General features: G+C 50.6%; 2 protein-coding genes and 1 long non-coding RNA gene across 3 annotated transcripts in view; 1 reads left to right on the top strand and 2 right to left on the bottom strand.

Moving 5' to 3' along the window:
• On the bottom strand, positions 1-768 carry LOC114702068 (myristoylated alanine-rich C-kinase substrate-like). Its single transcript, XM_028882375.1, has one exon. The coding sequence runs from the start codon at positions 766-768 to the stop codon at positions 1-3; it is 768 nt and encodes a 255-aa protein (XP_028738208.1).
• A 2,924-nt stretch (positions 769-3,692) lies between these two features.
• Positions 3,693-12,799, bottom strand: Tbr1 (T-box brain transcription factor 1). Its single transcript, XM_028866957.2, has 6 exons — positions 10,856-12,799; positions 10,137-10,291; positions 9,475-9,596; positions 8,761-8,919; positions 7,602-7,663; positions 3,693-4,600 (listed from the first exon to the last, which is right to left on the bottom strand). The coding sequence occupies exons 1-6, from the start codon at positions 11,545-11,547 to the stop codon at positions 3,733-3,735; spliced, it is 2,058 nt and encodes a 685-aa protein (XP_028722790.1). The 5' UTR covers positions 11,548-12,799; the 3' UTR covers positions 3,693-3,732.
• Positions 11,237-13,977, top strand: part of LOC119087841 — a 22,780-nt gene continuing 20,039 nt past the window's right edge. Inside the window, exon 1 of the long non-coding RNA XR_005091325.1 lies at positions 11,237-11,324. This is a non-coding gene — a long non-coding RNA (uncharacterized LOC119087841). The remainder of the gene's footprint in view (positions 11,325-13,977) is intronic.

The raw sequence follows: 13,977 nt of genomic DNA, 5'->3' as shown, positions 1-13,977 counted from the left end.
TTAGGCCTGGGGCGGCGGCGCCTGCAGGGCCCAGCAGCAGCAGCAGCAGCAGCAGCCCTCGACGGCCTGTGCAAGCGGGCAAAGAGGCCGGAGCCCCGCAGGACGCGCGGCGCGGGTGGCCAGGGGCGGGAAGCGGACGAAGGAAGCCCGGGGTGACGCGCTCTGCTCTGCCCTCGGGTGGAAACACGCCTTGGAGGGGGCTGAGCGGGCGGGGAGGGGTCGCCAGGCCTCTGGGTCCTCCGGGAGAGCGGCCTGGGGCGGGACCTCCCGGGGCCCAAACTCGCCTCCGCTCCGCCCCGCCGCGGCCCCCTCGACACCCCGAGCCTTCTCCTCCCGAGGAGCCCGGCTGGGGCCGCCAGGGGACCGGGAAGCACGCAGCCTCCGAGAGGAGCGCGTGGCTGCAGATTTTACCTCACGCTGACTCAGTCCACACAGCAGATGGCGGAGCTGCGAGGGAAACGACCTCCCCAGTGTTTTTTGAAGCTTGCTAAGAGCAGCGAAAGCGCGGCTTTCGGCACGAGGCGCTCCGTTCCTGGGAAAGCTCTCCTCGGCTTCGAAAGGCTTCGCTGACGCACTTGACACCACTTCCCCGGGGCCTCCTCCCCGGGACCCGGGCCTGGGAGGCGGCGGGCGGGCGGGCCGGGCGGGCGGGCGGCGCGCTCCCGCGAGCGGGCCTCGGGTCCGAGGGGGGCTCGCGCAGCCCGCGGCCACGCGCCCCGGAGCCCTGGCCCCCCGCCCCGGGGGCGAGCGGGCGGGCGGGCGCTCCATCCACGCGGCCCGGGGCTGCACGTGCTGCGGCTGGGCCGGGCGCGGAGCGCAGCCCCGGGTGGGTGCATGGCCACGGGAACACACTGCTCCACTCCTCTCCCGCCACACACACCGGGTTTGGTACTTTGGGTCGTCGCCTTTACTTCGTAGGTGAGGAGAGGGGAAAGGAAAAACAAAGGAGAATCAGTCATCGTTTTGTTTTTCTTGTTTGTTTGGGTTTTTTTTTCCCTCTCTCTCTCTGTCTCTCTCTGTGGCACACAAGACTCCACGGAACGCCGTCTAGCGGCGGGATTATCCAGGGAAGGCACATCAGTGAAATCTCCCCCTCGACTTTTCATTTTACTTGGAATTTTGAAGCCTCTTTACATCTGTCACACCACCAAGGGGACACGGGACAAACTCTAGGTGCTGATAAATTTACTTCTGTCACCCCAGGCCAACTCAGACCAAAGGAGAGGGTGGAACCATCTCCTGCTCCTTTACGGAGAGTCACCCTGTCCTTGGAGACAAAAGTGCAGAAGTCGCCTCTATTAAAGACAGAATTGCAAACTTGCACATGAAATTCCTCATCGCCATTTGTTCTCAAGGGTAGGGACCTGGCCTGGGCAAAACTGCGGCGAGGATTCCACTATAGAAGAGGGAGTAGACGCCCACGGGCATGACCCCTCAACTACCTAGGCCCTCTCCAAGTTTTTAACTCAGTCCTTAAAATCCACCCTTCCACGAGTTGGTTCTGCGGGTCTTTTTCCACCCCACCAGGAAGAATACCTGAAGCCACTCTCTCTGGAAGTGTAGGCCCTTCGGGTGTTTGCATTTATAAAGATTCGCCAGTCACCTCCAAGGTCTCTTTGTAAAACCAGATTTCTCAGCACCCGCACTCAACTCCACAGTTTGTCTTGCTTTAAATTGCACCCAGCTCTCACCTAATGCCTCACAGGCTGCTGTGTGAAATTTAAAGAGATTCTTAACTCATCTAAAGACCCTCCTTTTCCTGTCACTTCAACTTCAGAGAGAATCAGAGCTAGGAGAAAGAAGGTGCGTATATTTTCCTAGGGGAAAAAAAATACAGCAGTAAAGAAAACTACACTCAGAGAATTAAATAATTGTAAATAAGAAAAAACAATCCTTAGTGGTGCTACCAAACAAGATTAAGGGGATGTAGGAGGTGGCTACTATTAAACTCCCAGAGCAGAGGGAAGGGGGCTAGGCTTGCTTAACCCTTCAAAGCCATAACCTAGAATAAGTATTTGCAAACTGTAAACTGCTCTCAAACACCGTAGTTAGCGTTTTACCAGGTTTATTTTACTTGTTATACACAGACGATACAAACGAGCAGAAAACAAAACGATTCTCAGTGGAGTGTGTACTTGTATAAATTATTCAATTCACAGACAAAACAAAACAAATATAAAAATCACAACATTTGATTTACAGAAGAGCCAAAGTATACACACGTTTAGACCCTGAATTCCTATTAGGAAAAATCCCCCGTGGACTGGAATCTAGATTGAATATTGTGTATGATGCATATTTCACATGGATTTTAAAGTACAAAAAAAGTATAAGTTTGCTACACAACATTAGAAATCCTACTAATCTATTTCCAGGGGGATTAATGCTCCTTATCAAATATAACAAGACTTGGGGGGAATCAGTCTTACTTGCAATAATGCTAGTGTTTTCCCAAGAAAGTCAAATTTCAGCTGTCTCTAAGTGGTGGGGGGAATCGTTTTCAAAACTAAAATGCAGTAAAATATACAACTCACACAGTTCATCTTCACTAGACTACACTATAGTTACCAACAAGTCAGTCATCTATATCATTAGATTATTCATTACAAAGATTTACAGCATATAAAGGTGGAGTGGGGGCTGAAAAGATATTCAGAAACAGTTTGTCAGCATATTTGGCACCTGCACAGACCAGTAATGGATTTGGCACTTTGGGGAAAAACAAATAAGGCAAAATAATATTGCTGATGTGGAGCTATTCCATTTAGAAGGAGGGGGGTGGGGGAAGACAACTCCAGTTAACTCTGCTTTGCAGGCAGGCATCATGCCGCTTGACTTGCCGAGGAGCGGACAACTAGCTTTTACAGGTGGTCAGGTGGGTTCTCCTTAGCTATGTTGCGTGCACTGGGGCACACAGTGGTTATATCATGCAATGAACTGAGAAGTGAGAGAGCCATCATTATGGAGTGCCTCGTGTTTCCAGAGCCTCTATCTTTAATATCTCACAAGAAAACAAAGAGGAGAGTGGGGAGAGAAAGAAAGAATGGAAGGAGGAAAAAAAAGAGGAATAAAAAGTTAAGCATGAACTGGTTTTGTGCCTTGACAATGAGAATAAAAACTAGCCATTCGTTACAATAAATTAACACTATATACAGTCATTTCACAGGCTTTGTTCTACTAAAATTATGAACATCCCTACCATCCATCCATCCATCCATCCATCCACTCGGGTATAAGAAAGGACGCGCTGGGTGGGTGCAGGTTCTAGAGTCAACATCCTATGGTTAATAGGGAGGCCAAGACAAGGCGGGTCGGGATCGCTGCTGCCTGACAGGACTGCCCAGGTCTCCTAAAGTTGAAGAGTTTCATTCCAAGAGAAAGGAGAAGGGGGGGGGGGGGGAGAGAGAGAAAAGAAAAAAAAAAAAAAAAAAAAGACGGGGAGGATCATAACTTCCCAGAAGAAAAGTTGGAAAACCACAAGGTTCACAGCCAGGTTCAAGATCGGTGCGCTAACTGCAGAGCTGGCTGTGGCAGAAAGAAAAGAGCAGAGTTAAAAAAAAAATCATAAAGGGAGACCTGCACTTCTCCCCTGGCAGACGGTCATCGAGGGTCAGGTGAAAGAGCGAGTGCGCAAGAGCGGGCCTGGGGAGGAGGACGTGGGGGGCAGAGCAGAGGGCCTTGTTGGGGGGGCGTGGGGGAGGTTAGGGGGGCGCGGGGCGCGGGCCGGGCGGCCTAGCTGTGCGAGTAGAAGCCGTAGTAGCCGCCTATGTCCTTGGCGCAGTTCTTCTCGCAGTCCCGCTGGGCCAGCACCTCGCTCTTGAGCGGGGACGAGCTCTCGGACACCGGCGTGTCGGCGGGCGAGATCCGCCTCCGCTTGGCCTGCTCGTAAATGCCCGAGTCGCTCGAGTCGATGGACTTGATGGAGGAGGGCGTCTCGATCCAGCTGGAGTCGGACAGGTCCTTGGGCTTGGCGTCCTCGGCGGCGGCGGCGGCGGCGGGCGCCAGGGGCGAGCGCTCGGCCGCCAGGCCCTCGGCCTCCTCGCCCAGGTAGGGGTTGGCGCCGGCCATGCGCGCGGCGGCCGCGGCGCTGTTGGGCCAGCAGGGCAGCACGGAGCCCGACTTGGCGCCGCAGTACTGCGGGGGGCTGCGCGCGCCCCAGCCCGAGGGGTCGGCGTAGTAGCCGAGCGGGCGGCCCGTGCAGCCCGCGGCCTGCAGCGGCAGCGCCTTGACGCCGGCCGCCGCGTACGACAGCAGCGTGGCCGCGTTGCCCGCGAAGTCCGTGGCCGTGTCGTAGGCCGAGGCCGCGAAGTCCAGCCGGTTGTTGGCCGGCGTCACGAACCAGCGCTGCGGCGACGGCGCGCCCGGGTCCTCGGCCTGCTGCGGGGACAGCAGCCCGTTGGTGTGCGGCACGCTGCGGTCCGTCCCCGGGCCCGGGCCCGCGCCGGCGCCCGGGTGGAAGCGGGCCTTGGCGTAGTTGCTCACGAACTGGTCCTGCAGGAAAGAGCCGGCCATGGCGTAGCGGGCGCCGGGCACGATCTGCGAGCGCGGAGAGTCGTTGGGCGAGGGGGTCAGGCGGTCCATGTCGCAGCCCGTGTAGATCCTGAGGGGAAGGGAGAAAGAGAGGAGAACCGAGGGGTGGCGCGGAGGTCCCTACATTAGGGTCCTGGAGGGAAAGCCACCTCTAGTCTTGCCCACCCCGCACACCGCACACCGCACACCGCACACCGTCCGTCTGGAAGTTGCGCTGGACACACAGGGTGCAGACAGCGGAAGATCACAGACCCGCACCCTCCCTACCCCACGATGGAATGGTCACAGTTGCCCTGCTGGAACCTGAGCCGGACACAAAGCAGAGTGAGGGTCTTCCATCTTCCCGCTAAGTGCACGGGGCCCAAGATGGGGCCTCAACCCACTGACCCAGCATTGCGCTCCCGATGTGACAGAGTTTTATGCAGGCACCGAGGTGCTATTTGCCCGTTGGGCCTTTCCTCTCTGGCGAATTTCTGAGTGAAATTTCTAAACAAGAGGCCCACTCTCTCCACCCTTTTAAGACCTCCTGTGTCCATTGGGTTGTTCAGACGATTTCTTTTCTTTTTCTAGGCAGTGTAAGAAATCTCCAGAGGGGAAAACCGCGTAGGGAGAGTGGGGACGGACATGTCCAGGTAATAACGTCAAAGGCTGACTTTGACTGGCCTCAGCGCCCCAGAGGATTGCCGCTGGAATCCTCTAAGGTACTTTTGTCTGCTGCCTCCCCCAGTGTACGCCCTTTATCTCGCAACGCTACCAATGCAAGGGGGGAAAAATAGAAATTACTGTTTGGAAGCAACACTCATTCATCAATAAAATTCTTTAGGAAAAAAAAAAGTGTACTTTAGTCTTCTCTACCCAGCTTTTGGTCCATTACTAAAAGCAAAAGAGGAGGAGAAAGACCCTTTGGGGGAAACTTACAGTTAACACCTTCCTCCAAGCAGCTAACCCTGCCTTACAGAGCTTAGATGTGCTATGCAGGCCACATGGGAATTATTTACATAAGCACAGGTAGATTTCTTTAGCCCACAACAATTCTCCTGGGAACTATTACTCCACTTTCCCGACGAGAAAACCGAGGCAAAGGAAAGTTAGAGATTGTGTGTACGGGAATTGTGTTAGATAAAATAAAGATTAACTTTAGGCCCTAGGCCTAGGTGATCTCATTAGAACTGAAGTTGGATGATGCTGTGTTTCTTCATACACATATAGACATACCTCACTGTGTATTTAGCTCACACATAAGTGTTTGCATCTTTAGTCAACACACTGTTTTTGAAGGGGTGCCTCAGTATTGTCAGATCTTAATCCTATGGGGAGAAAACTCCGCCGGGTGTGGCCAAGCAACCTTCTAGGATCCCTTGAACTCTCATACCCCACCCCACCCCATTGCTCTCTAATCAAACCAGGCCCAGATTACTAACCTTAAAGAGGAGAGTGTTAAATCTACTCAACTCCCTCTCATCCCCCAGAAACCCAGGGATTACTTTTATAATGGATAAGATTTCTACAACAAACTTGCAGTTTCAGAAAGGGAGGCCTTATCCAACAGAAGGCAGCCAGAGGACAGGCAGATGAGTTACTATGGCTGCTCCGGTGCATTCTGTTTACAAAATAAATAAACAAATAATACCCTCCTGAAATTTAATTCCAGCTTCATTTTTTTTAAAAAGCGGAGGGAGGCAGGAAGGGAACATAATTAGCAAGTTACAAATGTCTTCTGTTTGCCACCACAATATTCTTTAAAAGAAGAAAAAAGCAATCTGAAAAAGATACAGTTTAGATGCCCATCCAGGTCTCAAACACTTGGGATTACTGAATTGATTTGTGCAAAATAAATGCTTATGAACAGATGTTAACAGAATTAAAAGCTCAAAAATCTATACAACTCTCTTCCAACATCCCTAGTCTCTTGGGCCACTGTATTGGGCCCAACTTTTTTCATTTCTTGAAACCTGATGCAGCCAAGTTTTATTCTAGAGAATCGTGTTCATAATTTGGGGGGATTGCTTTGAATTGCTTTGGGGGGACACATAAGAAAGTTAGAGCCAGTAGATATCAATGACTTTCCCACTTGTTATAAAAACATTGAAAGGAGAGATAGTGTCTGGAGGTTGGGGCAAAGGAGCTCCTGTCTCTTCCTCCACACATTTGATCTGTTCCCAAAGACCACACTCTAGCTCTATCCCAAAGCCAGGAGATTAAAGTGCATATTTCCCTTTATCTTTTAGAGTCAGAGAAAAAAGTAGGTGAATCACCCAATCCCACTTTACATTTTGCTATATAACACTGTCTGAAAACTCTTAGGTTCTATAGTTCCTGAGTGAGCATTCCAGAACAAATCTAGAAAGAATTCAGTCTGTGCCTGCTGCTGCCCCAGATGACAGCCTTGCTCTGAGAAAGGCCTAGAGCTAGGTAAGGGGAGCCTGAAGAAAGGGAACCAGCACATTCAATTAAACCATAGATGCCAAAAGTAAGAGGAGACATTTTTCCTCTGAAGTTTATAAATAAGGTGCAACCACATCTCAGTGCTACCCAGAGCCTGTAATGACTGCAAGTTAAGTTCTGCTCATAAACTCGCCTGGCGAATGCACATTTTCATTCAGTCCATAGTAAACTTCACAGGAAATGCTCTCACACAAAACTTGGAAATGAGTAAATAAAAGTCACATATGCCAAGGAGACTGTAACGACTGCCAGAGCCACATGCACTTTCAGGCAGAATTGCCCCGGTTCAGACACAGCCGACCTGAGGTGAGCATCTGCAGCCACACATACAGCATGCACGGAGGAGAACCAGGGCAGCTTCCGCCGCCAGCCAGCCAACCCAGGGGCGGCCAGTAACTTTGGAATTTGAAAGAAAGCTAAAAATAAGTAAAGAAAACTTTTGACCAAAATCACACAAACAGCGAACCGCAAGGTCACCAGAGAGGGAACCAACATGACAAAGGAAGGGGAATCGCCAACAATTTTCTCACATACTTGACTTTGAAAATCCTTCAACACAACAATCGACCCTTAAGCTAGTGGCCAGTCCAACAGCTATCTGAGAAGGAACATGGAAAATTACTTACGTGTCATAATTATCTCGAAATCCTTTTGCAAAGGGGTTGTGGTCTATTTTTAGTTGTGTGATCTGGAAAAAGAGAAGGAACGGTGATTGTGGTCTCCACTTCTGCATGGGAAGGTTGTGTGTTTGAAACTATGTCACCTGTCCTTGACAGGGGCTTGGGTCTACTGAGTCATCAACAAGCCAAGGTTCTTTAGCAAAACTTTGAGAGACTAGCAGGAGAGGAAAAGCAAGAAGTATTGGGAAAGTTCCGAGAACTGGCTTAAAATGGGTAATACCGACTAGCACTTTGGTTAGCTCTCCTGTGTGCTAGAAGTTGATTCAAATAGTCATTGAAAAAATACTGATTACATGCAATGCACTGCTACAAAAGTGCTTAATGTCTTTAACTCTTCAGTGTTTTCAAGAGTTTAACCACAGGTATATATTTTTTTAAATGAGCCAATTCTGACTCTCAATTAAAAAAGAAAGAAAGCCCTGTAAACTGCATCTTAAAATTGGGTTGATTTGAAATAATTATTTCATTTCTATTTAACTTACATGACCAAACACACAACTTCTATACTTCTAGAGTCACATCAGCTACTAAAATCAGTTTTTGCAAACACGCAAATACTGCGAAAGTTCTAGTTTGTGCTAGCAAACTCCATTAGTCCCTGTAATTTGATTTAATTGGCGTTTTCTCATTGCATATCTACAAATATGTACACACTCTCCTTCCTGTTTTGAACTCTCAGAACAGTAATATCTTCTCATTTTAGCCACCAGTTCTGAGATTTTAGAAACAGTTTATTTTAGATTTCATAGCTTGCTAATAAAATGCACGGTGTAGAGCTGCCTGTTTCCTGAAAGGGAGATTTTTGAAAGGAAGAAAGCGCACGTTTTATCGTTCTAGTTTAAGGACCAAACTAAAGCTCCAAAAGGATCGGTCCTAGAATTCGTGGCCGCCGCTGGGGGGTGGAGGTGGGAGGGTAGCCCGGCTGGAAGCTCACCCGCAGAGCTTCCCCACCCGCTAGCTGTTTGGGGGAAGGGCCTGGCCGGCCTCTAGCACTATCCTAAGTGGTGCTGTAGGGCCAGCTGTGGCCAAGGCTAGTCTGCAGAGTGATGAAAGACTGGAGGGTAAGGGGTGCCACTTGCCCGAGCCCAGCCCCGAGCCTCCTTACATCGGTGTTCTGGTAGGCGGTGACAGCGATGAACTGAGTCTCCGGGAAAGTGAACGTCTGGACACGGCCAGGCTGGCTGGTGTCCTCGGTGCCGTCCTCGTTCACTTCTACCACGTGCAGACGGGGCTGGTACTTGTGAAGGGACTGTAAAACCACCATCTGTCCGGGGAAGAGAAAGGAGAGCTCCTTTGAACGCCTGCCTGTTCGCACCAGCCCCAGGGCTCGCTCTGCGCCGGGCTGGGCCAGCTGGAGCCTGCTGCCCCAGACTGGCTATGGGACTCGCCTCCCGGTGACTGGGTGGCCAGCACGCACCGCCCGAACCTCTGGGAGCCAAGATCCTCTGGGCACTGGGGAAGCCCGAATGCCAACCACCAGTCCCTTCCCCTAGTCCTCCTTAGAAGAGGAACAAAGATTTATTCACAACCTACAAATCTCAAATCTCGTTCGTTTATTTTTTCAAAATGAATCAGTATTTATGTTTGGATAGGTGAATTCCAGAACGAGGTCGGGCGGAAGGCAAAGAAAGCAACTTAATGGATTAAATATAATTTTGGGAGGTAGAAATTATTTTCGAAGTCTTCATTGATGGAAACAAATCCTACCCAGTTTTTCGTGTTGCTGTACACTAAAGAAGGGTGTGTGTGTGTGTGTGTGTGTGTGAGAGAGAGAGAGAGAGAGAGAGAGAGAGAGAGAGAGAGAGAGAGAGAGACTGACCTGCCCATTGTTGTTGGATGCTCCCTTGTTGTTGGTTAGTTTTAATTTTCCAAAAGAGATTTCTTGCCGCATCCAGTGAGCCCCAGTGTTGGGGGAATCCGGATGCATATAGACCCGGTTTCCTTGATTAAAAAAAAATAGCTTGTTTACATATGCTCTGGGCACTGCCCAGTCCCAACTCCTTAGCACATGAAACACACACACACACACACACACACACACACACACACACACACACACCACGCACACCCCTTACTACAAAGTAAAGCCCATTAGTTGTTTCTTTGGGGGGGGGGCATACTTTCTTCTATAAACTGGGGATTATTAAAATAGGTTTACTGTCCAGTCCCAACGCTGTACCACATAACACACACACACACACACACACACACACACACACACACACACTTTCACTGTGAGGACCATTAGCTGGGCCTTTTTTTTTTAAGCCGCGATTTCTTCCCATTAAGTGGGAATGATTAAAATAGCTTTTGCATAATCCTCCCCTTTCTTGCTGCTCAGTCTGTCCCCCTGTCCCTCTCTTCTTTAGGAAGTCATTGGCCGATCGTTTTAAAAGTCGCTCGAGCCAGTCCACAAAGGCTTTAATTAATCATTCTCACCTAAATAAGTGTCAAGAAAACGTGTTAATTGGAAGGACTTGCCTTGCACATTGGTGTCCGCTTTGCCACAAGGAACCCATTTGCCTCCTTGAAACCTCCAGTGATTGGGATCCGCCAAAATCACATCCACAAAAATATTGTAATGAGCGGTGGGATCGAGACCAGAAATATTAAAACTCAAAAAGGGAAACATGCGCCTGTTTAAATTAAGAAGGGAGAGAAAACAAAGAAAAAAAAAGAAAATAAATGTTAGAGATTAAATGCAAGAAGCGGGGCGCCAGATAGCCAAGCAAAACTTGTCCTCTCAGTGTGTCTGAACGAATATTTGCTGATCTAGAATAGGGTTAGTAGGAGACAGGAAGACGTAGGGCCGAAGTCGGGGAGAGAGCAGCGAGTGCTCTGCAGGTATCAGTGCTGGGGTGAAGAGCGGGGTTGGCGACCTGCTTCTCCACCTGTCGGCACAGGCCAGCCTTGACGAGTTGCTCTAACGCCTGGCAGCGGCCGCGGCTCCCGTCTTGCTGCAGCCACTGACTGGCTCTCCGACCGCACTGGTACAGCAGGCTCCCCGCCACCAACATCACCACGGTGGTTATTATCCCTGCCACTTTCCCCTTTTCCAAAACCAGCCAACTCCAGGGCGCACCCGAGCGCCTTTCCACTCCGTTCCCCGACCCCACATCGTCGCTGCCCGGCGGTCACAACTTGGGTGCTCCCGCCCAGGGTCACGCCTGGAACAGCGGCAGCCAAGAAAGTAGCATTACCTTCCCTGTTTAGTGATGATCATCTCCGTTTGATGCCGATGAAATTTCAGCCAAAGTGGCCTGTTGCACAGGTATACCTGCGCCTTGCCCGGCACCAACCCGGGCTGGGTGGAGGAGAACTGGTAGAACGGAGCTCCTTGGTAGGAGTGGCCGTACTGCTGTGGGTAGGGGTAGCCGGCCGTGGGGTAGCCTTGCGGCGAGGAGTTGGACAGCAGGCTGTTGTAAGCTCCGTTGGTGATAACCGGGTGGTGGGCCATGTAGCGACTGGGGCTGCCGATGGAGAAGGCGGGATGCGCCGGTCCGTGCTGGCCGGGGTACGGGAACATGGCACTGGGAGCAGTGGCCGCAGACTGTGGCTGGCTGGACTGAGAGAGGAGGTAACGATCTGCAGCAGAGCCATCGAAACTGTGACGAAGCTCAGAGACCCCGTCCAAGACAGGAGAGAGTTTACTTCTCTGGACGTCCCCTGGTGAGTCCTTGGAGTCAGGAAAATTGTCTGTATCTGACTGATTCGTCATCCCCCTGGTAATTTTTTTCAAAGGTGAACTTCTCTCCAGGTTGTCAGTGGTCGAGATAATGGGATGATCGTGCAAGACAAGCTCAGATCCGCCCGAATGTGGGTAGCTGCTGCTCACATTGAGAAATTTCTTGGAGAGCATGATAGAAGGAGAGAGGCAGTGCTCCAGCTGCATAGCTCTAGAACCTGAACGCTCGCCCTCCCGTCCCTGGTTTTTAAAGTCCTGTTTATCATAAACTAGGAATCCACAGACCCCTCACTAGACAGAAAGCACTTCAACCAGCAAATGCTTCTCAAAGGTTTGATTTACTTTTTTTTTTCCCTGGGAGAAGAGATTGGCCAATTGACACTATGCAGCAATCAGAAAAGGCTCACTTTTGATCTCGCTGCTTATGCAGCCGATGAAACGGCTCCTGCCATTGGTTAGCTGCTGACAGTAATTTAATTAGATAGACATTAATTAGGATAATCACCTGGCTCCTGGTCGCGACGATCATGGCAAATTGAAGGGGATGATTTTATTGTTGGCTTGGGGGGTGGGGGAAGTGTGTTGGTTTACGTGAGCTCTGTTATGTCACCTTTAAGCTTTGTGACCACTGCTTTAGGAAGATTCAAAGATGTGCAATTTACTAAACATTTCCTAACCCCCCCTCCGAGAGGAGGGGCGGAGGAGGGAATTCGATGATGTTAGGAGACTTTTCGAATCTGAATGAGCCAAATATTCAGTTGAATGTAACGATTTCAAGTGCAAAGTATACAAAGCGCGAGCCGGTGGCCTCTTCTCGCCCTGTAAAACTTCCAGAGTCTGTCTTTTCCAGTTAATACACAGAAGCACACACACCTGAGCCTGTGCTTTGTGGGTAGGTACTGCGTGTCCTTGACGCCCCCTCCCCCACCTTTAAACTACACGACTAAATAAATAAATAAACAAACCGCCGCCGCTGAAAGCCTCAGCGTTATGCTGGAGAGAGGAGAGTGGAGGCGAAGCAGCTCACCCACCCATCAACCCACCTCGGAAAGGTTCGGTTTCCGGCTGGGGTACAGAAACAGTGACAATCTATGATCTCCTTTTTAAGTTTTGAAATAATCATAAGCCGTCGCGCTGAAGTGCTTTATAATGTATTTGCAGTCATGTTTACTGGGTCGTTACTAAATATTTTATCAGCCAACTTGGTTGCAGATCATCTGAAGAGCAGCTAGCTGGGGGCGGGCGCCATGTATCCTTTGAGTCCCACCGCACTTCCTCCTTTCGGAGGCACTGGCTTGGTGACAGGTTCATAAGCCTCGCCAGGAAAAAGAGAGGGCTGAATCCCCAGTGCAAATGGGTTCGCTAGAAGCGTTGATCTGGGGAGACAGAGTGGAAGTGGTGTCAATGCAATGATCTTACTGAACTCGTGTGTGTGTGTGTGTGTGTGTGTGTGTGTGTGTGTGTGTGTGTGTGTGTGTGTGTGTGTTATGTTTACATAATCCAGAGGGAGAGAAAAAGAATCCATGCCAGTAATTTTGAAAGGAATAGAGAAAAGAATCGGTTTAAAGAGATTTTGGCACAAATAACACGAGGCCCCAACCAACTCGGGGGTGTAAGGGAAAAAGATCTCCTAGTACCTGCTCCACAGGAGGCCAGCATCGGTCCTCTAGCCCAGAGCACCTGAGATCTACAACCCCAGAGCTGCTGCGTGTGCCTCGCATAGCCAACCTGCTCTGTAGCTTTCCTCCCTGAAGGCGATAGGCTCAGGAATTCAAGCCAACCCCGGGCTTCGCTCAGCTCGGGCCAGCAAGGTGGTCAAGAGGCAGCGGTCTCCGGGAGACTAAGAGAGGGAGGGCCAGGCGACGATGCCAGGCTCGGACCCCAGAGGCTCACACTCCACCCGTGCCATACACAGGTGGGGCCTCTGCCTTCAGTCCAGCCTCCCGGAATACCCCAGCCAGAGCAGCAGAGTTCAGCGGTGGGAAGGTGGGGTGGGACTGGGGTATGGTCAGAGAAGAGTTAACAGATTGGGAATGTGGTGGCCTTTAGTGTGCAGCGAGCTTTAGTGTGCAGCGAGCGGCCAGTGCCGAGCCTGTGCGGCACCACTTCTCTGAAGCTGGCACTGCGGCTGCAAGAGGGCACCAGCTTCGGCCTCCAAAGGGCGCGGGGGCAAGGCCCAGCATTGGTGGCCATAGGCCGGACAGGTTGATGATCAGATGTCTCAGAATCAAGCAGAAGCAATTTTCTGGGAGAAAAATAATGCCGGACCCGTTTTCCCTTTGAAAGCAAACCTCAGCTCCTGGCCAGGAAGCTTCATAAACAGGCAGGATTTTAGCTGTTAGGCATTGGAGCACCGGGTTGGTGGTGGTGATGAATAGCTGTGATGATATCTGATGGTTTCCTTTCTTAATCTTTGCTGCTACTTTTGTCCCATTTAAGCTGCTTGTGCGTTCTTTGCATCTTTAGCTTCTGTCACCAAGTGCCTCTCCTCTCCCTCCTGATTCTCACCTCATCTTGCCCCCCCCCCCCCAGCATGACACAGAGCCTCAAGTACATATGAAAGGCTTTCCTACACACTTGTTTTTGGAAGCTTTTTGCCATTCCGGACACCTCCTAAAAATACTGGCTCTCAAAAAC

The sequence above is a fragment of the Peromyscus leucopus genome, chromosome 4, assembly GCF_004664715.2.
Source record: "Peromyscus leucopus breed LL Stock chromosome 4, UCI_PerLeu_2.1, whole genome shotgun sequence".
Taxonomy (NCBI): domain Eukaryota; kingdom Metazoa; phylum Chordata; class Mammalia; order Rodentia; family Cricetidae; genus Peromyscus; species Peromyscus leucopus.
The sequence above is the reverse complement of the archived record's forward strand: the minus strand, read 5'-3'. Positions and strand labels throughout refer to the sequence as shown.